The sequence below is a fragment of the Salvelinus sp. IW2-2015 genome, linkage group LG8, assembly GCF_002910315.2.
Source record: "Salvelinus sp. IW2-2015 linkage group LG8, ASM291031v2, whole genome shotgun sequence".
NCBI classification, from domain to species: Eukaryota; Metazoa; Chordata; class Actinopteri; order Salmoniformes; family Salmonidae; genus Salvelinus; species Salvelinus sp. IW2-2015.
In genome coordinates, this window is record NC_036848.1 from 22,783,078 (window position 1) to 22,807,135 (window position 24,058).

Here is a 24,058-nt window from a genome sequence, read left to right on the forward strand (position 1 = left end):
GGCCCTAACATAGCAACAAACAGGAGCAAAAGGTGCCTTCAGGTCGAACGAAACCCTGGTCCAGCTGAGAGTAACTACCTCGAATAGGTTAAGACAGGGGAGGTAAGGCAAGACGGCAAAGTCAGATCCATAACTTCGGGATAAATAGTACCATAGCCCTTGGAGGGCTCTTCCAACCCCTACTCTGTGTGTCACCTGTTTGAGGGAGTCTCTCCAACGTTAGGAGGCAAACTGTCTCTAGTACAGTGTAAGGGAGATAACGAGGTAGCCCTCTAGCAGGACACTTCCGATCCCTCCCTGTGTCACCTGTTTTTAGGTGTTGCTAACGATGCAATCCAAACGGGAGTTACCTGCAGATGGTGACGGCTGTTGATCGTTTACGGATGGCGGCAGTCGATCCTGGAATATGGGGCTTTCGGTCAAGCATGAAAATATGTGGGCGGTTCCACCAGACTCAATGATTTGCTGCGGGGCTCTTGTAAATTAATCCTGACCTTGACAGGAAGCCAATCTGAGAATGATGGCTTGAACGCATCCCTGGCTTTAGCTGGGAGGGAGAGTTAAGTCCTGGGAGACGGCTGATGAAAGTGTAGTACTGGCATCAGTCTGATCACAGAGCGGCTGTGGTGAAACGTTTAAACACGCGTCCCCCGTATACTTAGCTAACTCTAAACCACGAAGGTTTGAATCGAACGCTGGCTTCGGCTGGACCCGCTAACAGTGGAGCACTAAGTAGAGATGGAATGTGCTTAGCGGTTATGGATACTGCCAGGTCTCAGGTCCGCCTGGGTGCGGGACTCTACACATTCTATGTGGGAGCTCTCCTCCACGCTCCTTGGAGCATGTATTGGAGATGGCATGTGCCTTACCATTAGCTGACACTACCAGGCCTCAGGCTTGCCTGAGTGCGGGACACCACACATTGTAGGTGGGGAGGTCTCCTCTATGCTCACTAGACTCGAGGCGGAGACTTAACCCATTGAACCCGCAGTGATAGGGAATTGCATGGATCTGGCTCATGCCCTACGAAGTGGAGAGAGGTATCTCCAGCTTGTCTGGGGAGGGAGGCCTACATCTGATGTGGGTAGTACCATCCACACCTATTGATTTGCTGCAGACCTCAGAAAACGGACGGAAGAAGCCTAGGTTCCCACTGGGCACGGATCACTGAATGTCAACTTCATGAAATTCAAAGGAGCGTACCCATCTGTAGTAATCCTGCTCAGTACGAGAGGAACCGCAGGTTCAGACATTTGGTATATGTGCTTGGCTGAGGTGCCAATGGTGCGAAGCTACCACCTGTGGAATAGCCCTAAACGTAACGATACCGTAGCGCTGCAGATCTTCGGTTGGCCTGGCATAGCCTGCTTCTTTTGGCAGGTGACTAGAGCCGTTCATGACGGGGTTGGGGTGCAGCCGGATGAGTTGACCCCCCTCTCCTGATGCGGACCGCATCTTTGTGGGGAACCTGGTGCTAATTCACTCGTAGACAAGTGAATGGGTCAAGGTTTCGTACGTAGCAGAGCAGCTCACACACTGCGATTTATTGAAAGTCAACCGTCGAGCCAAGCTTTTGTCGGGGACGGAAGGCGTCTTCCTCCACCACCATCCCTCTTTACTAACGGGTTACCAGGTGCACGAAGAAGGGCCAGAGGCCAGACACAGAGTGTGAGGAAGGCCCCAGGAAGAAGGCCCAAGTGAATAGGTGTGTGTGACACTATCCTTCCGGGGGGCAGAGCAGGCAAATTAATGTAAAATGAAAATGGACAGACGAAAGGGTATGCAATGTGTAAGTCCACTGAGTGTACATTCAGAACCTTGTTTGAGGTCAGTAGGTCACATGACCAAGGGGCTATTGAAATTCTAAAGTTTACACAATTTATGTAAAATCGTGTGAGATGAAAATGGACACACTAAAGAGTGTGCAATATAGAATGGTAGTCAGTAAACTTCTTGAACCTTGTTTGAGTCCAGTAGGTGCTATTGAAATTCGAAACAATGAAAAACAGAAAAATTCAAGTAAAATCACCTGAGATTAAAATAGACAAACTATAGGGTGTGCAATATATATTGCTAGTGAGTGGATGCGCTGAAAGTAGTTGAGTTGTAGGTCACATGACCAAGGAGTTATTGAAATTAGAAACATTGAAAAAACATTTAAAATGAAAGTAAAATCATGTGAGATGCAAATGGACAAACAAAAGGGTGTGCAATATGTAGGCCCACTGAGTGTACATTATGAACCTTGTTAAAAGGTGTGTGGGTGCTATTGAATTTCAAAAATGTAAATAAATAAAAATAGTGCGAGATGTAAATCTACATCAGAAAAGTGTGCAATGTGTCTATGCCATCGGGTTAGCTAGAACCAGTTTAAAGTTTTAGGAGTAATGGTTAAAGAGCTATTGAAATTTGAAAAATTTGATTTGTCACTATGTTGACGGTCCCTAACTGCTGTTGGAAGACTAAGGAAAACTACAACCGAATATCCAACCTGAATCTGTCTTTACCTCGGTATGCCAAAAGGCCAAGGAGAGGAGTGCCCCCTACTGACCATCTTCTGTATGTACTGTACCAATTCTTCTTCATGGCATTATAATGGAAATTGACATAATATTCACAGAACTGCAAAGTGATAAATGTACTATAGAACATGTAAATGTCTACTAAATTTCGAGTTTAAGTTCATAAGTGCTTTTCAAAAAGCCCTTTATTTTTTGAACACATGACAATTACAATTCATCATGTCATACAAAAGTCATTAGTATCTAACAATTGTACATAAAAGTTAACAACAAGCGTATCGTAGGCTAATGTGTAAGTTGGACATACAAAAAAAAAATGGCTATTATCCATGACAATTCAGGTTACAGTATAAGGGATGGAATTTAGCCTCCTTTGTTCAGCAGAATTCACTGTTTGCTATTGCCGTTAATGGGCAGTTTCTTGTAGGCGTCAGAGTCTAGGAAGGCCTTGATTTTGGGACGGGCAGACATCTTCTCGACAAAATTCTTCAGGGAGGGGAAGGTATCCAAGCAACAGGAGCAGAGCACCAGGTGGTTGAGCAGGACTTCAAACAGACTATAGTCAGCAAAGGAAGGCTACGTAGGATAGGGTTAGGGTTAGGATCATAGAAATAGAATCTTGCAAGTCGCTCTGGATAAGAGCGTCTGCTAAAAGACTGAAATGTAAATTATGGCATTATTAACTTCAATGGGGATGCCTGCTCTATTCATTCTAGTTTTGTGATAGGTAACAGACAGTACTGTGATTACAAGAGAACCATTTAGTTAATGCATTTTGGTAAATATAATTTTTGGGGACTACAACTAATGATCGCAGTATGTACTATGTTAGAACTCCATTTATTCAAGAACCCTATTTTCGTGCATTGCAGGATCGGTTACCTTGTCGCCAACAAGAAAACCAGTCTTGTTTTTGGCCATCACAGCTTCAAACTTGTCAAGGTGGTTAGGGAGGTCTTTGATGTATGCGTCTTTACCAGTATCCTATGAAAAGAGAAAGTGATTAATCATAATGACGCTTCATAAATGTTTACCCATTAAGCTGCATAAAAAAAATGTAAAACGTTTTGTGTCTCTACACTTTGAAACAAATGTTTACTGCACAGTGCAGGTAAAATGTTTTATGAACTGTACCCTTAGTCCGAATTTCAGCTTTCATGAATACTTACGTATTCCTGGTAAATCATTTTTACGTATTTAAGACGAAGGTCCTCAACGCCATCACACATCATGTCAATGAGCGCAGCCTCCTTGCCATCTTTCCCATAGGCATCTGTGTGTGTGTTCGAGTTAAGCATGAAATGTTAATTATACTTTCACCTATATTTGATAGATTATAAAGGATAAATAGAGTGAGGAAAACAATGTAAATATATGACATAACGATTGAGATCAATTACCATGATTGCGGCCCAAGTGCCTCAGAATGGCATTTGACTGGTACAGGGCAAATCCTCCATCTTCTAACTTGGGCAACTGACCAAATACCTAAAACCCCAATATGGAAGTGTTATTTATTATAGATTTGAACAACTAATGGGGACATGGGGGTTTACATTTGTTGTCGCTGAATCAAATCTACATTGATGATAACAGAAGATACAGGTAAATAATGGAACACAAAGCTCATGAGGTAAAATCTCTCTACTTAAATAAGAATAATGGAAAGCACCGGCAGAGATTGTAGAAACAAACAGTGTACACTAAACGAACCGATCATCCTTCAAAAGCACATCCCAGCTGTTATCACTAGACCATCACTGGCTAAACTGAACAGGTTGACAAATTAAAAAGACGGTAACAAAGGAATGATCCATTCCCCACTCACACAAGTGGCTTTCAGATCTCCCTTCATCCAGTCCGCAAAGTCCACCACGATCTCCTTCCATTCCTGTCCCTGGTCGGCCATCATGATTCTCATAGCGCCACAGCGCCCTGTGGTAAACAAGGGTCTCTGTTAGCACAGGTCAACCAAAACCGATCTCAATCATAAGACACTTTGGCACAGTTCTAACAAGTCATACATAGCACTAGTGTTGGGCAAATACATATGTTTCCAGACTAGATAATTATTTATACATACAACCTTTCTTGATTATTCAAGTCAAAAACCTTTTATGGGTTCAAGTCAATGAACCCTTAGTCCCATGACACAATTGTTCACCAGTGCACTCCACATTAATCTGGGTCACATGCTCCTGACAGAAAGCCAGCCCTTCTCATCGTTCAAGCACCATGAATAATATAAACAAATAGGAGTACTTTGGAAACAAAACTGTTTAAGTTCATGAACAGTGATCATGGGGGCCAGCTGAGCCAAACTAATACTCCAAGTATTTCCTGTGATAACAATCAAAAAGGTATGGGTGAGGCTAAACTGCCACTGTGATTTGAATCAGCTGTGCAGTGCTAGGGCAAAAACCACACACCATTTGGGAAACCCTGGGCTATTGGGTAATGAATGACAGATAAGGTATTTGGATATGACACTTAAATGCAAAGGTCATGAATATGCGCAGTAGCATTAGCAAGGCTTTTGTCTTTGACTTCAAACAATCTTACTCCATCACAATATAACATGTATGGCTGTCAAATTGAAGGAAAGATTTAGTAATAAATTATCAATATGAAAAGCTTATAACAGGGAATGCATTCTCCAATAGTAGGCTATTATTACTTCAAAACAATAGCCAGGCTCTATCATGTGATGTTGAATAGGATTAACTGACTCAACATACCTCGGACTCCAAAGTAGGTGATTGTGTAGGGACCCACTGGGGAGAGGTGATACAAGAACACAACACACGTCAAGTTATTCAAATAAAAATATTTTAAATCAATGTAGTTGAATTAGTCTGACTTATTACATGGATTCAGACAAGTCTTTGTCCCGTTGATATTTCAACTAATTACATAGCTAATTTTAGTACATTTAGTATGGTATAGTATCAAGTGCTATTTGCATGTGAAAATGCCATGCAACATTACATATTGCTTGACATAGTTTTGTTGCCAAACAAATCTGTCAGTGTGACCAGTCTGTGGGTCTTTTAGTTTTTTTTAGCATATCAAGTATCCGGGTCCTTTCTGGTCAAGTAAAGTTCACCCACACCACTGTTATGCAAGGAACATAAACATCTTTTGCCACTGTCTGACAACACATCTCAACCGACTAAAATATAGACATATGCTCGAATACGAAGTTTTAATCTGCACGTGAAAACATTGCACCTTCAGCTAGCTAGAATATAATTAATTAAAAACGTCAAACATGCATAACTGGGTAGAAGGGCTATCGGTTGTGCCGTTACATAAGAACCCTCCGTTTAAACCAAGAAAATAGCCTAACTTCCAGCTAACTATTGTGCTTTTTGGTCGTATTTTTCCTTTACCGTCGATGATCAAGTTGCAAAAACGATTAGTCCTAGATAGCTAGGCTAGTTCAAATTAGCTTCATTAAAAAGCACAGTGAGTGCACGCACGACCGACTAAAGGACAGACAGCTGTCTGTGTGCTAGTATGAGGTGTAAATCCTAATTTAGAGTAGCTATTGCACATCGCTTTATAATGTTTAAAAGGCATTACTGTCTATAACTAGTTACTTACTTTTATGCTGTAAGAGTCGTGGTGGCCCTGACAGTAACTATGGAACCAGTGTTGCCAACTAATTTTCAGGGTAAGTTGCTAGAGGCAGGTTGATTTGTTGCTAAAACGACGTTGTGATGTCATTGCGTGATAACGTAAAACTGCGTCATTACGTAGAATACACAATAACGTTACTTAATTTGACTTGACCATTCTCCCACCAGTCCTTCTCCACTACCCTCATCAACTTGCTGCACCACAACCTATGTGCCAACTACAGTGTCTGTTTTTATTGCCATAAACACATGTAAATGAAATGTTGTCCATATTTACTGTAAGATTTATGGTAACATTGCACATATTGTAACATGATAGTCCTTTTTCATACATGACTTAACTACTTTGCATAATGCTCAGTTTACCGACTAAYAAATCATACATTAAATAAAATATTAAAGCTGCATTATGTATTACTTTGTCCAATTGATTCTGATTGGTTGTAATATTTTTGAAAACTTTCACGACACAACTTATTTTGCTGATGGTCGATCCTGTCGGAAACTTTCATAATATCAATCCTTTTGGGACACATCACCAATTAACATTGGCTGCAGTATTCTGAACTTTACTAGGTAGTCATGCAATAAACATTTTGGAAAATTCCCCTTAACTTAATTACATTTTTATTTGTCACATGCGCCAAATACAACAGATGTAGACCTTACAGTGAAATGCTTACGTACAAGCCCTTTACCAACAATCCAGTTAAGAAAAATACCTTAAAGAAATAAATGTATAATTAAATAACAAATAATTAAAGAGCAGCAGTAAAATAACAATATTGAGGCTATATACAGGGCATACCTGTGTAACGGATGTGAAATGGCTAGCTAGTTAGCGGGTACGCGCTAGTAGCGTTTCAATCAGTTACGTCACTTGCTCTGAAACCTAAAAGGGGTTTCCCCTTGCTCTGCAAGAGCCGTGGCCTTTGTGGAGCGATGGGTAACGACGCTTCGTGGGTGTCAGTTGTTGATGTGTGCAGAGGGTCCCTGGTTCGCGCCCGTGTCGGGGCGAGGGGACGGTTTAAAGTTATACTGTTACATTGATGTTGTTGACCCGGATCACTGGTTGCTGCGGAAAAGGAGGAGGTTGAAAGGGGGGTGAGTGTAACGGATGTGAAATGGCTAGCTAGTTAGCGGGTACGCGCTAGTAGCGTTTTAATCAGTTACGTCACTTGCTCTGAAACCTAGAAGTAGTGTTGCACCTTGCTCTGCAAGGGCCGCGGCCTTTGTGGAGCGATGGGTAACGACGCTTCGTGGGTGTCAGTTGTTGATGTGTGCAGAGGGTCCCTGGTTCGCGCCCGTGTCGGGGCGAGGGGACGTACTAAAGTTATACTGTTACACCTGTACAAAGTCAATGTGCGGGGGCACCGGTTAGTCGAGGTAATATGTACATGTAGGTAGAGATATTAAAGTGACTATGCATAGAGAGTAGCAGCAGCGTGAAAGAGGGGGGTTGCAATGCAAATAGTCTGGGTAGCCATTTGATTAAATGTTTAGTAGTCTTATGGCTTGGGGGTAGAAGCTGTTTAGGAGCCTCTTGGAGCTAGACTTGGCGCTCCGGTACCTCTTACCGTGCGGTAGCAGAGAAAACAGTCTATGACTAGGATGGCTGTCTTTGACAATGACACCAAATGTTGGTGACTGTAGAATTCCACTCTCCATTTTCTCCCTGAAGGCTGCGTAAGTTGGGTGAATTGGCAACCTTAAAATAATGCTGCATGTATTTGCTTCCAGGAAGATCCTGGCAGCCTCTGTCACGATCCTCCTCCTGGAAATGACTGGACCAAAGCGCAGCGTGATGAGCGTACATTTCTCTTTATTTGAAATGAATGTCGCCAACAAAACAAGGAAACGACCGTGAATCTTAACTTGGGCAATAGTGCCACTAACAAAGATAACTACCCACAAATGCGAAAGGAAAAAAGGCTGCCTAAGTATGATTCCCAATCAGAGACAACGATAGACAGCTGCCTCTGAGAACCACACCCGGCCAAACACAAAGAAATAGAAATAAAGAAACTAGAATGCCCACCCTAGTTACACCCTGGCCCAACCAAAATAGAGAATAAAAGCCTCTCTATGGCCAGGGCGTGACAGCCTCCTTCTCTTGTTTGTATAAGAACTGTAGCTGTGGCTCCGCTGGGAATCCCAGCGGAATGGCCGAAGCCCCCGAAGTGAAAATGAGAACCTTCTCCAGGGTTAAAGGGTATGCGTTCCCCTCTGAAAAAAGAAGGGGAGGTCATTAAAGTCCATAAGTAACACTTATTGGAGAACACAATACTCTAAGTGAAAGTAGTTTGGGATTTAATTGATCTATTAGGTGAAAGAATAAGGTTATAACATGCTGTCCCACAGTTGTGAGAGTGATTAGGTGATATATTTTACTGATGTGGGCCGTGTTACTTCAATGATCATGGTATTGCATCTAACCTTCCACCTCCAGCAGTCAGTCATACGCCTCTGCTCTCTATTGCTCTTTGATTGGTACCAGGTGGGGAGAGCTCTGCTTTAAAGAGAGAAGCTATGTCTTTGGCCAAAAGAGGCTTCTCAGCGTAGATGAAAACCTCTCTGAAGAAGCTTGAGAGTCTATTAATGTAAGGCAGGAGACCTAGACACTCCAGAACATCTTTGAATCTATAAAGTAAATAAAGTCACATAAGAATTTGTCCTGAAGAATTTAACTCAGCTTATGAGATGCCTTAGATATATGGAAACTCACTGCTCAAGAGCATCCCATAGCCTGCTTTCTAAGTAGAACTTCGTGGCTGACTCCACCAGGGCATCCCTCTCCTCCAATGTACGAATGTATCATACTGAACCCAACATGACCAGTTGTTTGGAGGCCACTATGACCGCTTCCTGTGCCTCGTCAACAGTTTGTGCTAACTGGATCTTGGATAGTTCAATAACAGTGTTTTGGGACAAATTAGCAGAACAATAAACTGATTATCACTACCCTTAAAAAAGATTGACTGCCAACAAAAGGAAACCAAATCCATGTGGAAAAGTATTAATGAACAACTACAACCATAATATTTTTTCAAACTTTGTGTAAATTAACAGTCACATAATATCGATGACAGTCTAAAGTTACTTACCTTCTCCAACTTCTCTCTGAGTCATATTCCGCAATTTCAGTTTTGGCACAGAAGGTTATAGGCGACACACTTGCCTGTATAGCCTCTCTGAAAAAATGTGTGGCTCTACACCCCCATGTACCAGACAGACTGCAATCATGTGGCCCACCTGCTTGTATACGCCATCATAGAGTGCTGTCACACAGAAGACAAACAGTAAATGAAGGACACATTACATAACATTATAACCAAATGTCTTACTCAAGTCATCTATTGCATAACAAAATGTGTCTTTGTTGGTGTAACTCACCTTGAGAGTTGCAAGAAAGGCATTTTGGCCAATAGTTCCCTCAAATATTGCAGAGGAATGGATGGCACTCATTAGCAGCCAGAGAAATTCTCTTGAAGGACACCTCATCAGCTGCCCCTTCTCCGTCAGCATCCCTAAAAACCATGTCTATGGTTTAAAGCGGGATCTCTTAAGCCACAATCATAAACGTTGTCCCTCATCACGTTCATTTGGTGGCATCAGGGGCAAAAGTGAGTCAACCTTGCTGCTCATTAACTTCAGCAGTACCTTCTACTTTTTAATGGAGTTATGGCTCCCTCTAAGTCCATTTACATACACACAGTCTGTTACCTGCCATTGCACTTTGACCAACCAATATCCAGACTGAATCCTACTGTAAAGATGGGATGGTACCTTTTCCCATGTGTTGAACTCTCCTAAATCTCCCGAGCATAAACAAACGATATGAACCTGAAGCCGAACTTACTAAACCCGAAAATTAAACATGTAAAGATCCAAAAGGGGGTTTTCCCACTAGCTAATGTAACCCTGCGTTGTGTGTGGTTGATTGAGACTATAGACAATGGACTTTGGAGATCAGGTAGTTTTAATTAGCAGAATTCACTCTCTGCATCCTGCATCTGCATCCAAAAGAAAATAAAACATTTGTAGAGCACATATGTTCTGCGAATCGTCATCTCTTTCTACAACAGATGCACAATACAAGGACTGGGATCATTCGAGGAGCTAGCCATCGTTCACACATACAATAGCCTGCTAATACCTTAGCTAGCTATTAACCACATGTTGAATTCAGAATGTTGATATCATCCTAAAAAGTACAATTACAAGTGCATCTTAACAATACCATCCACTTATGAGTAACCTCTAAATATACAACATTATTCATGAACAAAACACTGTGTGTATGACTTTGTGCTTAAAATAAAACTTTTCTGAAGACGACAGAAAAGCCTGCCTACCTCTCATAGTGCATCAATGATTTGAGCACGAGCACGCAGGGCAAAACGTAAGTACACACTCCCCTATTCCCAGGATGCAGGCATGCATAATAACACAATCAACATGCGATATTAATACACTGCTCAAAAAAATAAAGGGAACACTTAAACAACACAATGTAACTCCAAGTCAATCACACTTCTGTGAAATCAAAACTGTCCACTTAGGAAGCAACACTGATTGACAATAAATGTCACATGCTGTTGTGCAAATGGAATAGACAAAAGGTGGAATTATAGGCAATTAGCAAGACACCCCCAATAAAGGAGTGTTCTGCAGGTGGTGACCACAGACCACTTCTCAGTTCTATGCTTCCTGGCTGATGTTTGGTCACTTTTGAATGCTGGTGGTGCTTTCACTCTAGTGGGTAGCATGAGACGGAGTCTACAACCCACCAAGTGGCTCAGGTGTGCAGCTCATCCAGGATGGCACATCAATGCGAGCTGTGGCAAGAAGGTTTGCTGTGTCTGTCAGCGTTAGTGTCCAGAGCATGGAGGCGCTACCAGGAGACAGGCCAGTAACATCAGGAGACGTGGAGGAGGCCGTAGGAGGGCAACAACCCAGCAGCAGGACCGCTACCTCCGCCTTTGTGCAAGGAGGAGCACTGCCAGAGCCCTGCAAAATGACCTCCAGCAGGCCACAAAATGTGCATGTGTCTGCTCAAACGGTCAGAAACAGACTCCATGAGGGTGGTATGAGGGCCCGATGTCCACAGGTGGGGTTGTGCTTACAGCCCAACACCGTGCAGGACTTTTGGCATTTGCCAGAGAACACCAAGATTGGCAAATTCGCCACTGGCGCCCTGCGCTCTCACAGATGAAAGCAGGTTCACACTGAGCACATGAGCACATGTGACAGACGTGACAGAGTCTGGAGACGCCGTGGAAACGTTCTGCTGCCTGCAAACATCCTCCAGCATGACCGGTTTGGCGTGGGTCAGTCATGGTGTGGGTGGCATTTCTTTGTGGGGCGCAACAGCCCTCATGTGCTCGCAGAGGCTAGCCTGACTGCCATTAGGTACCGAGATGAGATCCTCAGACCCCTTGTGAGACCATATGCTGACACATGCACATTTGTGGCCTGCTGGAGGTCACGCTCTGTAGTTCTTCTGTATGGCCTGCTATTGCTTCCAAGACCATTCCTATCTTAACATCGATCACTTTAGTAATGTTATTCGTCATTCTTTGAATCACCAAGTCCATTGTGCCTGGATCCGCAATAGTGTTAGCTTCGCTAATGTTAGCTAGCTCCTCCTGCACATCATCTACAGAGGTGGTGGTTTTGGTCGAGTTCTTAGTAGTGCTGCTGGGCATTTTGTCGGAAATTTTGGAGAAATAGCCGTCAATACTCATTGTAGGATAGCTTATTTAGCAAATTCTAACACTTTTTCAAGCTATAAAATGTATATAAAAAGAGAAATTAACAAATGCCACGGAAGTTCGCTGAAACACAGTGTTCTCTCTACGGCGCCATTTTGTCCCTCCCGAATCAACCTTGTTAACGTGGACTGAAGGGCATCAAGTCCAGGATTATTGGAGAGCAGAAGCCGAGTGCAGTCATTTAGGGTTTGTTTGCAGCGGATAAGAAAGTTCTTTCTCACAATATGGTGTTGTTGCTTTAAACTGACTGTACACCGATTAATGAAATCTGTTTGAAAGGAGGAGCTAGGGAAATTGGTTAGTAAAATTAGCATAATAAAGAACACGTTAAGTTATCGTGTGTAAGTGTATATTTAGCAGCTGTAGGTGTTAATTTGACTGTGCAGGACCGCTTGCAGCTGTTTATTTAGCACATTGGACCACCTGCAAGAACATTTGCACGTGCTTATTTGACGCGTGTAGGTGTTAACTTAGCGCTTGAAGACGTTACCTTAACGAGTGATGAGTGAACGCGTTAACGCCTGCACCTGCTTACTTTATTATTAAAAAGTATTAAAAAGATTGCGTTTTGACCACATGGTTTATGATCCAAACGGCGTTCCATAGCTTTCTGCCAAGTCATACTGATTTACCATCACTGAAGTTACGCTGTTGCCTTGAATGAGTTGCAAAGCTTCTTTGTTTCCAACAATAGGCTGTAGTCTTGTGATATCAATCATGCAAATCCCAAGCAAAGTCTCAGGCGTGACCTTCAAGTCTATAGTCACGTTCTCATGGAACGGCGTTCCATAGCTTTCTGCCAAGTCGTACTGATTTACCATCACTGAAGTTACGCTGTTGCCTTGAATGAGTTGCAAAGCTTCTTTGTTTCCAACAATAGGCTGTAGTCTTGTGATATCAATCATGCAAATCCCAAGCAAAGTCTCAGGCGTGACCTTCAAGTCTATAGTCACGTTCTCATCGTCTGCAAGTCAATTGCTTATTTACAGTGGTGGAAAAAGTACCCAATTGTTACTCTAGAAAATCACTAAATAAAAAACTTAATTCACCCACTAAAATACTACTTGAGTAAAAGTCTAAAAGTATTTTGTTTTAAATGTACCTAAATATCAAAAGTAAATATAAATGTTAAAATATACTTAAGTATCAAAAGTAAAATTATAAATAATTTCAAATATATTAAGATTTTTTTTTAAATATATGGATAGCCAGGGGCACATGCCAACACTCAGACACAATTTACAACTGTAACTCAAAGCATTTGTGTTCAGTGAGTCCGCCAGATCAGAGGCAGTAGGGATGACCAGGGTTGAGGATTATTTCTGTCTGTAATAAACCCCTTTTGTGGGGAAAAATTAATTCTGATTGACTGGGCCTAGCTTCCAAGTGGGTGGGCCTGTGCCCTTCAAGGCTCTCCCGTGGCTGTGCACTTGCCCAGTCATGTGAAAACCATAGGTTAGAGCCTAATGAATTTATTTCAATTGACTGATTTCCTTATATGACCTGCAACTCAGTAAAATCTTTGAAATTATTGCATGTTGCGTTAATATTTTTGTTCAGTGTACTTAACTGTAATTTTAACCTAGGTCTATTCTTTGGAAAAATATAGGCTCAATGACTTGAGGCAAGATGTGTGCTTTTTATATATGTCTCTGGAAGGTTCTTTGTGTAAATATGGGGTAACTCAAATGTGAGTACTATACATCTACAGACAACTATTATGGTAATTTCTATGACTTGGCAAAATCTCATGATCTGCATAAAGACATCTGTGGCCAGCCAGTGCATACCAGAACATCTGTTTATCATTCTGAGTCACCCTGTCTACACCCTTAGAAAAAAGGGTTCCAAAGGGTTCTTCCACTGTCGCCATTGGAGAATCCTTTTTGTTTCCAGGTAAAACCCGATTTTGGTTCCAGGTAGAACCATTTCGGGTTCCATGTAGAACTCTCTGTGGAAAGGGTTCTACCTGAAACCAAAAAGTTATACCTGGAACAAACAAGGATTTTATAAAGGGTTCTCCTATGGGGACAGCCTAAGAAACCATTAAGCCCTTTTTCTAAGAGTGTACTGTAGATCTATCTTCAAGCATATCTCCTCATGTGAGCATGTAAAAATGCCTTCTCTAAGGTGTGGTCCATGAACATGCTACAGTTTAACTGTCCATGAATTCCATGCATACCTGGAATTAGGCCAAACCACAGAATATTGGGAAATTGAGAGCAAACAAATGTAGAGCTGCAAAAAGTTGACATTTCCTAAGGCCAATGAGTCTCTTTCAATTATACTGAACAAAAACATAAACACAACATCCAACAATTTCAATTATTTTAGTGAGTTACAGTAAATATAAGGAAATCAGTCAATTGATATAAATTCATTAGGCCCTAATCTATGGATGTGACATGACTAAGCAGGGGCACAGCAATGGGTGGGCCTGGGAAGGCAAAAACCCACCCACTGGGGAGCCAGGCCCAGTCAATCAGAATGAGTTTTTCCCCACAAAAGGGCTTTATTACAGACAGAAATACTCCTCAGTTTCATCAGCGGTCCGGGTGGCTGGTCTCAGACGATCCTGCAAGTGAAAAAGCTGAATGTGGAGGTCTTGGGCTGTCATGGTTACACATTGTATGCGGTTGTGAGGCCAGTTGGATGTACTGGCAAATCCTCTAAAATGACATTGGAGGTGGTTTATGGTAGAGAAATTAACATTACATTCTCTGTTAATAGCTCTGTTGGACATTCCTGCAGTCAGCATGCCAATACCACGCTCCCTCAAAACGTAGGAAATCTGTGGCATTGTGTTGTCTGACAAAACTGCACATTTTATAGTGGACTCTTATTGTCCCTAGCACAAGGTGCACCTGTGCAATGATCATGCTGTTTAATCAGCTTCTTGACCACACCTGTCAGGTGGATGGATTATCTTGGCAAAGGATTAATGCTCACTAACAGGGATGTGAACAAATGTGTGCACAACACTTGAGAGATATAAGCTTTTTGTGTGTATGAAACATTTCTGGGATCTTTTATTTCAGCTCATGAAATATGGGACAACACTTTACATGTTGCGTTTGTATTTTTGTTCAGTATAAATGCTCACTATATATGACTGCAAATACCAAACCTGATCCTCCTTCCCTATACATTGTCTCCTCACACTCTTTCTTAACTTGACACCTGACAACAACCGTGACTTGCACATTTGGCTCTTCACTGTATGTAAGTTGAGCTGCTGTTTGTAATAGAATTACTTGAGACAATGTTTAGGTCAATTGTTTCTACAAGTGTCAATAGGATCCACGATCACTTATTCTAAAAGGAAAATATTAGATTTCAAATATTTAAGCAATGAAGCCCAGGAGGGCATGGTATATTGGATATATTGTCACGGCTGGGAGAAGGTGGCTGGAAAACTACCTAGCCATTACAATATATCTGATAGACCACAGTCTCAGGGGTATTATTGCTTTTATATAAAATGTATCTGCCAATATTTTCAACACACAAAACAATAGTGGAAATTCTATGTATATGCAAATGTACTTTATTAAACAATAACATAATTTTTAACACTCCTCGCTGCAAGTGGGTAGGACTGGTACCAGGCACAAACAGACAGAGACCTACTCCACCAAGACTCACAGTACTCAATATACAGCCAAATTACAATTCAAGGTGATCCATTCTGGTTGAATGTATACATATTGTGGCATATTAGATATGATATAATATTGAGGTACGATAAGTGGACTAAGGCCACACGGACTTCAAGCTCTTTTTCCAGGAATGATGGGTCTGTTCTTGAAGTCGTCGCTATGAAGGTAAGCGTGCAGGTTGGGTCGGGCACACAGCCTCTTCAGGTAGCTCTGGAGGGAGGGGAAGGCATCCAGGCAGGGGGGGCTGAGGACTTGGTGGTGGATCAGCAGGAGCACCAGGGCGTAGTCGGCTAAGGAGATCTGCCAGAGAGAGGAAGAGAGCATGAGTACATGAGAAGTCCAGGTCCAAAACAACCCCTTAAAACCCCTTACCCCTACCCCCATGTACAGTATATGCCAGTTGACATCTTTGATGATAATTAGAAAACATAAATAAATGTACCTTGTCGCCAACCAGAAAGCCTCCTTTATTGCTGGACAGGGTTTTTTCGAAGGGCTTCAGACCTGTTGGCAGTGCTTTAAGGTACCCCTCTTTACCGGAGTCCTGGGGAACCAAATATCATTATTAATCATTTTGGGGCTCAATCTAATCAAACTTGCATTGCAGTTACAGTAGGTAAGTGGCAATTTTTCCTACAGTCAATACTAAACTACAACTGTACTATGATATAAATATAGTATATTCATTTGATCACTGTTGTTGCAGAGAATTTTCCTGCTCTGAAAGAAATGATAAGTGCCCTAGTAGTAACAAACAGTTATCTTTCTCTCACTAGATCTCTCACGTAAACAAATGCCTACTGTAGCATAACAAAACTAATTTCTGTAAAAACTTTTTAAAGAATAATCAATTCCTCCTGCTGCAGGATTATTTTACTACTGTGACAAAACTGGTCAAATTAAGATCCAGCAACAGATCTGTATTATGAGGGAGACGATGGGTTTAGATCAAATTGGTTACATTTACCATACATTTGAACACTTACATCTTTCTCGAACATCAGTTTTATGTATTTGTTCAGGAGATCTTGAAGGGCTTCATCCATCATGTCAATGAGAGCAGCCTCCCTCTGGTCTTTGCCATAGAGTCCTGGAGCAGAGGATTGATCAAGACATATTGGGTGAGTCAATATGAATTTCATTATGTTGCAAGCAGGATTTTCAGTTTGTTCTCCATTTACCAAGTTTCCGTGCGAGATGTCTCCTTATTGCATTGGTCTGGTACAAAGTGAGGTCGCCGTCTTCAAATATAGGGAGCTGACCAAACAGCTGTGTACAAAAAGCAAAGGAAAAATGATCAACAATTCACTTGTAATCCTCTGTCAAAAATCAGAATTGTGATTTGTCATGTCCTGAATCACTTAGCATCTAAACGTCATGATTCAAATGCATGATTCTGAGATGACGTTTTGGTAACACCTCCTATGAACACCCTCTTCATAATGCATTATAAGTGCATGCGCAACACCTTGTGAGCCATGCATAATGCACAGAAGTGTGCTTTTTATAAAGACAGTATTTGTGATAGGTATGTTTTCTATTGATATGTTTATCAAGTTCCGTTTGGCTGATCTTGCATCCAACCTCCCCCTATAGAGCTTGTTAGGGGCTCTCTCCGTCTCTGTAAGGCCCACATGGATAATGTTGCTTAGAAGCCCGGGTTGCCAGTGTCATGTTTGCTCAGTTGATATCTAAACTGCCTTTTTAGGAGAACATTGTCGACGGTGTATCAGTAAACATTCAGCCAAGGATACACATGTATTCACTTTTTGAAAGTATTTTTTTTCTCAAAGGTTACTCCCTCCCCTGAATTAATTAAGACATTTTTGTCTGCATGTAAAAGTGATGTGAAATGCAATAACATAACTTGTCTATGGTACACTGGTTACCGGGTTACTCACACAGCTGGCTTTGAGAGTGCTCTCCGTCCACATCTCCATGGTGATGACCTTCTCATCAAACTCTGCCCCTTGGTCTTTGAGCATCACTCGGATGACCTCAGCACGACCTGTTATAGCACAGACCATAGAGATCCTATTCAAATACATTGTATTCTAATTCTTAATTCTACGGCACAGGGAAAAAAATTGGCCTTTTTACACTGCATTGTTCTTAGCCCCGGGCTAAGGAGGCTCTTAGCCCTGAGCTAAGGTGCAGTGTGAACGTGCCTAATCTCTACCAAATGAAACCCTATTAGAGCCTGACAAAATCTCTGGTTTTTACAACAAGGTTATAAAGAGAGTTATGGGCAGAATGCAATTTACTGTTTAATAAGCAAACTCTATATCAATAATTGTTTCTGTGTTTAAAAGAAAAGGTTAAAAAGGTCCAATGTAGCCATTTTTATCTCAATATCAAATCCTTTCTGGGTAACAATTAAGTACCTTACCMTGATTGTTTTAAATTAAAATGATACAATTATCTATATAAAAAAACACAGGTAAATCACGTTTTTAACTGCATTGGGCCTTTAAAAAGTCTACTTCAATAGCCAAGTTTGGCATGAAAATTCCATAAAGTGTTGGCAAGAGAGCAGAAACAGACTGACAGCCAGAGTAAATGTTGGCTACAGTATTTTGCACTTCAATAGCTGTCCATTCTTAAAGCTGAAAAGTTCAACATTGATGGAACATTGATCAGGTCAACATACAGTACCTCGGACTGGAAAATATGTGAGTGTGAGAGACACTAAAGAGAAAACAAAAAACAGTAATTATTAGTAAGAAAGACAGACAATTAAAGGCTCTGCACACTACAGTTAGTTCTCTGAAGTGTGCAGTACAAAGTCAATGTTCTTTGTCAGTTTCCTACTTCAGAATATCCAGCAGCACTTGCATAAATATATTGAATGTGCATGTTTTCTACCCTTTTTATACAAATCAACCATAATCCATAACTAAACAGGTAAGAAGAGTAGATTAAAAGTTTTGCTGTGCATTCACTTACTCTCTGCTATCAGCTGTGGTTTGTAGAGCCAAGTCGTGTGTTAACGCAAAATGCAATACCTGCTCTCCTCTTTGTATTGGCCTTATATACACCTTTGTTGGTTTTGCAATATGACTTGCACATTCAAGTTACCAATGGGAGGAGAATGGGTCATATACTAGAATTAAAGGTGTTCCCCCAGCCAATGAACCAGTTAGACTTGCCAGAAAGCAGAAAGTCTGCTGTTTTGGCTGAGTCATGATGATATATACTGAACAGTGTTGGTCCCATGTTTCATGAACTGAAAGAAAAGATCCCAGAAATGTTCCATGTGGACAAAAAGTTTATTTTGCTAAAATGTTTTGCACAAATTTGTTCACATCCCTGTTAGTGAGCATTTCTCCTTTGCCAAGATAATCCATCCACCTGACAGGTGTGGCATATCAAGAAGCTGATTAAACATTATGAGCATTACACAGACACACCTTGTGCTGGGGACAATAAAAGGTCATTCTAAAATGTGCTGTTTTGTCACACAACACAATGGCACAGAAGTCTCAAGTGTTGAGGGAGTGTGCAATTGGCATGCTAACTCCAGGAATATCCACCAGAGCTGTTGCCAGAGAATGTAATGTTCACTTCTCTACCATAAACATATTTTTTGAGAATTTGGCAGTACATCCAACTGGACTCACAACCGCAAACAATGTGTTACCACGCCAGCCCAGGACCTCCACTTCTGGCTTCTTCACCTGTGGGGTCATCTGAGACCAGCCAACCTGACAACTGATGAAACTGTGGGTTTGCATAACTTAAGAATTTCTGCAAAAACTGTCAGAAACCGTCTCAGGGAGGCTCATTTACGTGCTCGTTGTCCTCACCAGGTTATTGAATACACAGAGATATCGTGACGAGATCCTGAGGCCCATTGTCGTGCCATTTATCCACCGCCATCACCTTACGTTTCAGCATGATAATGCACGGCCCCATGTCGCAAGGATCTGTACACAATTCCTGGAAGCTGAAAATGTCCTCGTTTTTCCATGGCCTACATACTCACCAGACATGTCACCCATTGAGCATGTTTGGGAGGCTCTGGATTGGCGTGTAGGACAGCATGTTCCAGATTCCACCAATATCCAGCAACTTCACACAGCAATTGAAGAAGAGTGGGACAACATTCCACAGGCTACAATCAACAGCCTGATCAACTCTATGCAAAGGAGATGTATTGTGCTGCATGAAGCAAATTATGATCACACCAGATACTGACTGGATTTCTGATCCACACCCTAAGGTATGTGTGACCAACAGATGCATATCTGTATTCCCAGTCATGTGAAATCAATAGATTATGGCTACATTTATTTATTTAAATTGACTGATTTCTTTATATGAACTGTAACTCATCATTCATGTTGTGTTTATATTTTTCTTCAGTGTATGTATCTGACGATAAAAGAAAACCACATTGTGGGTTCATTCAGAATATTTATGCTGTATTGGACATGTTAAAGTACCTGCCCAGTGTTCACAGATATCTATTAAAGATGACCTATAATTACTTACAATAGCTTTTCTGTGTTGGAATGGTGTGGGTGTATCCCAACAACTGAATGGTTTGGGCGTATACTGGTCATTACAAATATGAATGCAAGTAGACCACTGATTGGCCAGCTCATCCTCCTCTAGACTGCTGATTGGCCAGCCCATCCTCCTCATGAATATGACATGTTCTATGAGGAAATAGCAAGCATTTTTTAGTTTGAGGTGGGTTTTTTWAAAGTGTTTTTTTCTCAAATGTATGCTTTGGCCACAAAAATTAGTATAGGGTGAGTCAACATCATTTGGATATGAGTTAAAAGAATATGAACTTTTAAAAATGAGATTTTCACTGGGTAGCTACTTTAACCACATTAAACCGCCTGAAACAATTCCACTTCTTCCTCTTCTTCTTCCCTTGCAGACATTGTTATTGGTTATTGGCGTAAAACAACAACTATCCTTAAAATACAGCATAAACAGTCTGAGTGAACCCTCAGTGTAGTTTGTTTTATCTGCAATTGATTGATTTGGGACCTAAATCCCAATCTTCTATAGCGCACCACTGCCCTCTAGCTTGTAAAGACTATTTGCAAGGATCCCACTCTGCTATTGAACGTCTTGAATGTTTCCCTCATGGTGACGCTCTACTACCAGGTTTATACTTGATATAAGGGCTTTGCTACCTAATATCTTAGTATTACATTTACTCATGACTAAACAGGCTTGTAATAAAACATGAAATATGTTGGATTTGTATTAAACAATGTTTGTTTTCTCATCTCCTTTTGTTTGTGCTAAAAGAGTAGACGAGTGTATTTTAACTCCAAAGGTTGCCATTTTACAGAGTGCTTATGTTTACATAATGCTTTGCCTGGTCCCAAATCTACCTAATACCTTAGTATTACATTTACTTATGACAAAACATACAACAAAATTATTCCAACTCTGCTTTTTTCCAAAGGAATTTTAAAAAGAAAACAGGTTAAAAATATGCATCTCAATATCATTTCTAGATCATCTCATTCTACAATTATGTAATTATAACCATCAAAATAAAGTCATACATATGGATATATGAAAATGCATAAGTTAAATGTAAAAAAAAAATACCCTACTGTAACCAAAAAATWATGATGCCAGCTTTTCCCCACAAAATAGTTGGTGCGTCTATCCAAAACTAGTGGAGGCCTACAAGAAATCACTCTTTGATAATATTGCACATTTAAATATTACATACTGTATATATGAGATATATTGTATGAGGTTTTCCATTGCTTATCTAAAGCCTTCTTTATAACACAGCAGCTATGGATTTTCATATACAGTTGAAGTCAAAAGTTTACATACACTTAGGTTGGAGTCATTAAAACTRGTTTTTCAACCACTCCACAAATTTCTTGTTAACAAACTATAGTTTTGGCAAGTCGGTTAGTGCATGACACGTAATTTTTACAACAATTGTTTACAGACAGATTATTTCACTTATAATTCACTGTATCACAATTCCAGTGGGTCAGAAGTTTACATACACTAAGTTGACTGTGCCTTTAAACAGCTTGGAAAATTCCAGAAAATGATGTCATGGCTTTAGAAGATTCTGATAGGCTAATTGACATAATTTGAGTCAATTGGAGGTGTACCTGTGGATGTACCTGTGGATGTATCTCAAGGCCTACCTTCAAACTCAGTGCATCTTTGCTTGAAAATCAACAGAAATCAGCCAAGACCTCAGAAAYAAAATGGTGGACCTCCACAAGTCTGGTTCATCCTTGGGAGCAATTTCCAAACGCCTGTAGGTACCACGTTCATCTGTACAAACAATAGTACGTAAGTATACACACCATGGGACAACGCAGCCGTCATCCCTCTCAGGAAGGAGACGCGTTCTGTCTCCTAGAGATGAACGTACTTTGGTGCGAAAAGTGCAAATCCGTCCCAGAACAACAGCAAAGGACCTTGTGAAGATGCTGGAGGAAACGGGTACAAACGTATCTATATCCACAGTAAAACAAGTCCTATATCAACATAACCTGAAAGGCTGCTCAGCAACGAAGAAGCCACTGCTCCAAAACCACCATAAAAAAGCAAGAATACGGTTTGCAACTGCACATGGGGTCAAAGATCATACTTTTTGGAGAAATGTCCTCTGGTCTGATGAAACAAAAATAGAACTGTTTGTCCATAGACCATCATTATGTTAGGAGGAAAAAGGGGGGTGCTTGCAAGCCGAAGAACACCATCTCAACCGTGAAGCACGGGGGTGGCAGCATCATGTTGTGGGGGTGCTTTGCTGCAGGACGGACTGCTGCACTTCACAAAATAGATGGCATCATGAGGAGGGAAATTATGTGGATATATTGAAGCAACATCTCAAGACATCAGTCAGGAAGTTAAAGCTTGGTCGCAAATGGGTCTTCCAAATGGACAATGACCCCAAGCATACTTCCAAAGTTGTGACAAAATGCCTTAAGGACCACAAAGTCAAGGTATTGGAGTGGCCATCACAAAGCCCTGACCTCAATTCTATAGAAAATTTGTGGGCAGAACTGAAAAAGCATGTGCGAGCAAGGAGGCCTACTACAAACCTGACTCAGTTACACCAGCTCTGTCAGGAGGAATGGGCCAAAATTCACCCAACTTATTGTGGGAAGCTTGTGGAAGGCTACCCGAAACGTTTGACCCAAGTTAAACAATTTAAAGGCAATGCTACCAAATATTAATTGAGTGTATGTAAACTTCTGACCCACTGGGAATGTGATGAAAGAAATAAAAGCTGAAAGAAATCCCTCTACTATTATTCTGACATTTCACATTCTTAAAATAAAGTGGTCATCCTAAATGACCTAAGACAGGGAATTTTCCCTCTGATTAAATGTCAGGAATTGTGAAAAACTGAGTTTAAATGTATTTGGCTTAGGTGTATATAAACTTCCGACTTCAACTGTATACATACAAATATTTGTTTTCAACTATTTCTGTTGTCCTCAAAACTAGATTTAAAAGAGAACACTATAACCGAAATGCTACAATTATTGAGTTAGAATAAACATTCTTTACAGTGTCTAAGAACATCCTAAGGAAAGACTTTCTATCAAATACATGTTTCTGTTCCCTAGTATAATTACAAAATGGTTATCGGACAAAGGGAATTAAATATCCTGCATAGATTATTAAGGAAATCTAAAGATATTTATCATACCAATAAATGCATAAGTGCAGGTGTAAACCAACCCTGGCCCCGGAGAGGCAATATTCCACTTTCTATCCACAATTTTACACCAGGGCTACGCTACACAGAGAAAATAGGTTGACCCAGGGACCTCGATCAATAAGGTGGCAATGTATTCGACATAGCCTTGTATGGTGTATTTGACATTTGCAGTACAAGGAATTTTAAACGGAATAAGGAGACCCACATATAAGTATGTGTTATAGCATAGAATATACTGTAAGAGGCATGTTATATAGAATTTGTAACATTTGACCTGAGAGAAATGCTCAAGCAAGTCCCATCTAAGATGGAATGTCAACTACTGTATATCGTAACAATAACGTAAGATGGCTGTTACATCCATAGAATTAGAATGAATAGAATGATCGTCCCCATGCAGTTCAATTATGCCTTAAGTGCACTAATGAGTTTACCAGTCAAAAGGCTGTGGGTTTCAAGCCCATTATACTAGTTCTATTTATATGGTATTTATATGTTTATATTTATATGAGCACCCTGTGGTTGTTGAAAGAGGCATTTCGGAATCTTAATGTCAAGCTTATGAAGGTGTTACAGGTTACATGTTATTCCCCTATACTGTTAACTGTATCACATTTACACACTCCAGGACCAGGGCTGGACACTTCTAAAACATAACATTTCTAGAATCCTGCAAAATAGCCAAAGCACTAAGACCAACAAGACCAATGTTTATGTAGAAAATAAAGGTGCTTTGCAACTAGATGGATTTCAGTTAAAAGAAACATCACAATGACATTAA

At 40.8% G+C, this 24,058-nt stretch overlaps 2 protein-coding genes across 2 annotated transcripts; both read right to left on the minus strand.

Annotated features, from left to right (window-relative positions):
• Nucleotides 1–2,675: 2,675 nt before the first annotated feature.
• Nucleotides 2,676–6,226, minus strand: LOC111967603 (glutathione S-transferase P). The gene is made up of 7 exons (XM_023992764.2): nt 6,129–6,226; nt 5,261–5,296; nt 4,351–4,457; nt 3,923–4,010; nt 3,692–3,795; nt 3,405–3,506; nt 2,676–3,098 (listed from the first exon to the last, which is right to left on the minus strand). Coding segments are annotated over exons 1-7 (627 nt in total). The 5' UTR covers nt 6,130–6,226; the 3' UTR covers nt 2,676–2,909.
• A 9,242-nt stretch (nt 6,227–15,468) lies between these two features.
• LOC111967604 (glutathione S-transferase P) lies at nt 15,469–18,618 on the minus strand. The gene is made up of 7 exons (XM_023992765.2): nt 18,543–18,618; nt 18,252–18,284; nt 17,498–17,604; nt 16,778–16,865; nt 16,583–16,686; nt 16,039–16,140; nt 15,469–15,896 (listed from the first exon to the last, which is right to left on the minus strand). Coding segments are annotated over exons 1-7 (624 nt in total). The 5' UTR covers nt 18,544–18,618; the 3' UTR covers nt 15,469–15,707.
• Between the last annotated feature and the right edge of the window lie 5,440 nt (nt 18,619–24,058).

Excerpts from the sequence above, each read along its gene's own strand:
- LOC111967603 (XM_023992764.2), bottom strand. Across the intron at positions 3,796-3,922 it reads GCACTTGGGCCGCAATCATG|ATGCCTATGGGAAAGATGGC; the intron begins GTAATTGATCTC and ends ACACACACACAG. Across the intron at positions 3,099-3,404 it reads GTTTTCTTGTTGGCGACAAG|CCTTCCTTTGCTGACTATAG; the intron begins GTAACCGATCCT and ends TATCCTACGTAG.
- LOC111967604 (XM_023992765.2), bottom strand. Across the intron at positions 16,687-16,777 it reads ACATCTCGCACGGAAACTTG|GACTCTATGGCAAAGACCAG; the intron begins GTAAATGGAGAA and ends CCTCTGCTCCAG. Across the intron at positions 16,141-16,582 it reads AACTGATGTTCGAGAAAGAT|GACTCCGGTAAAGAGGGGTA; the intron begins GTAAGTGTTCAA and ends TTGGTTCCCCAG.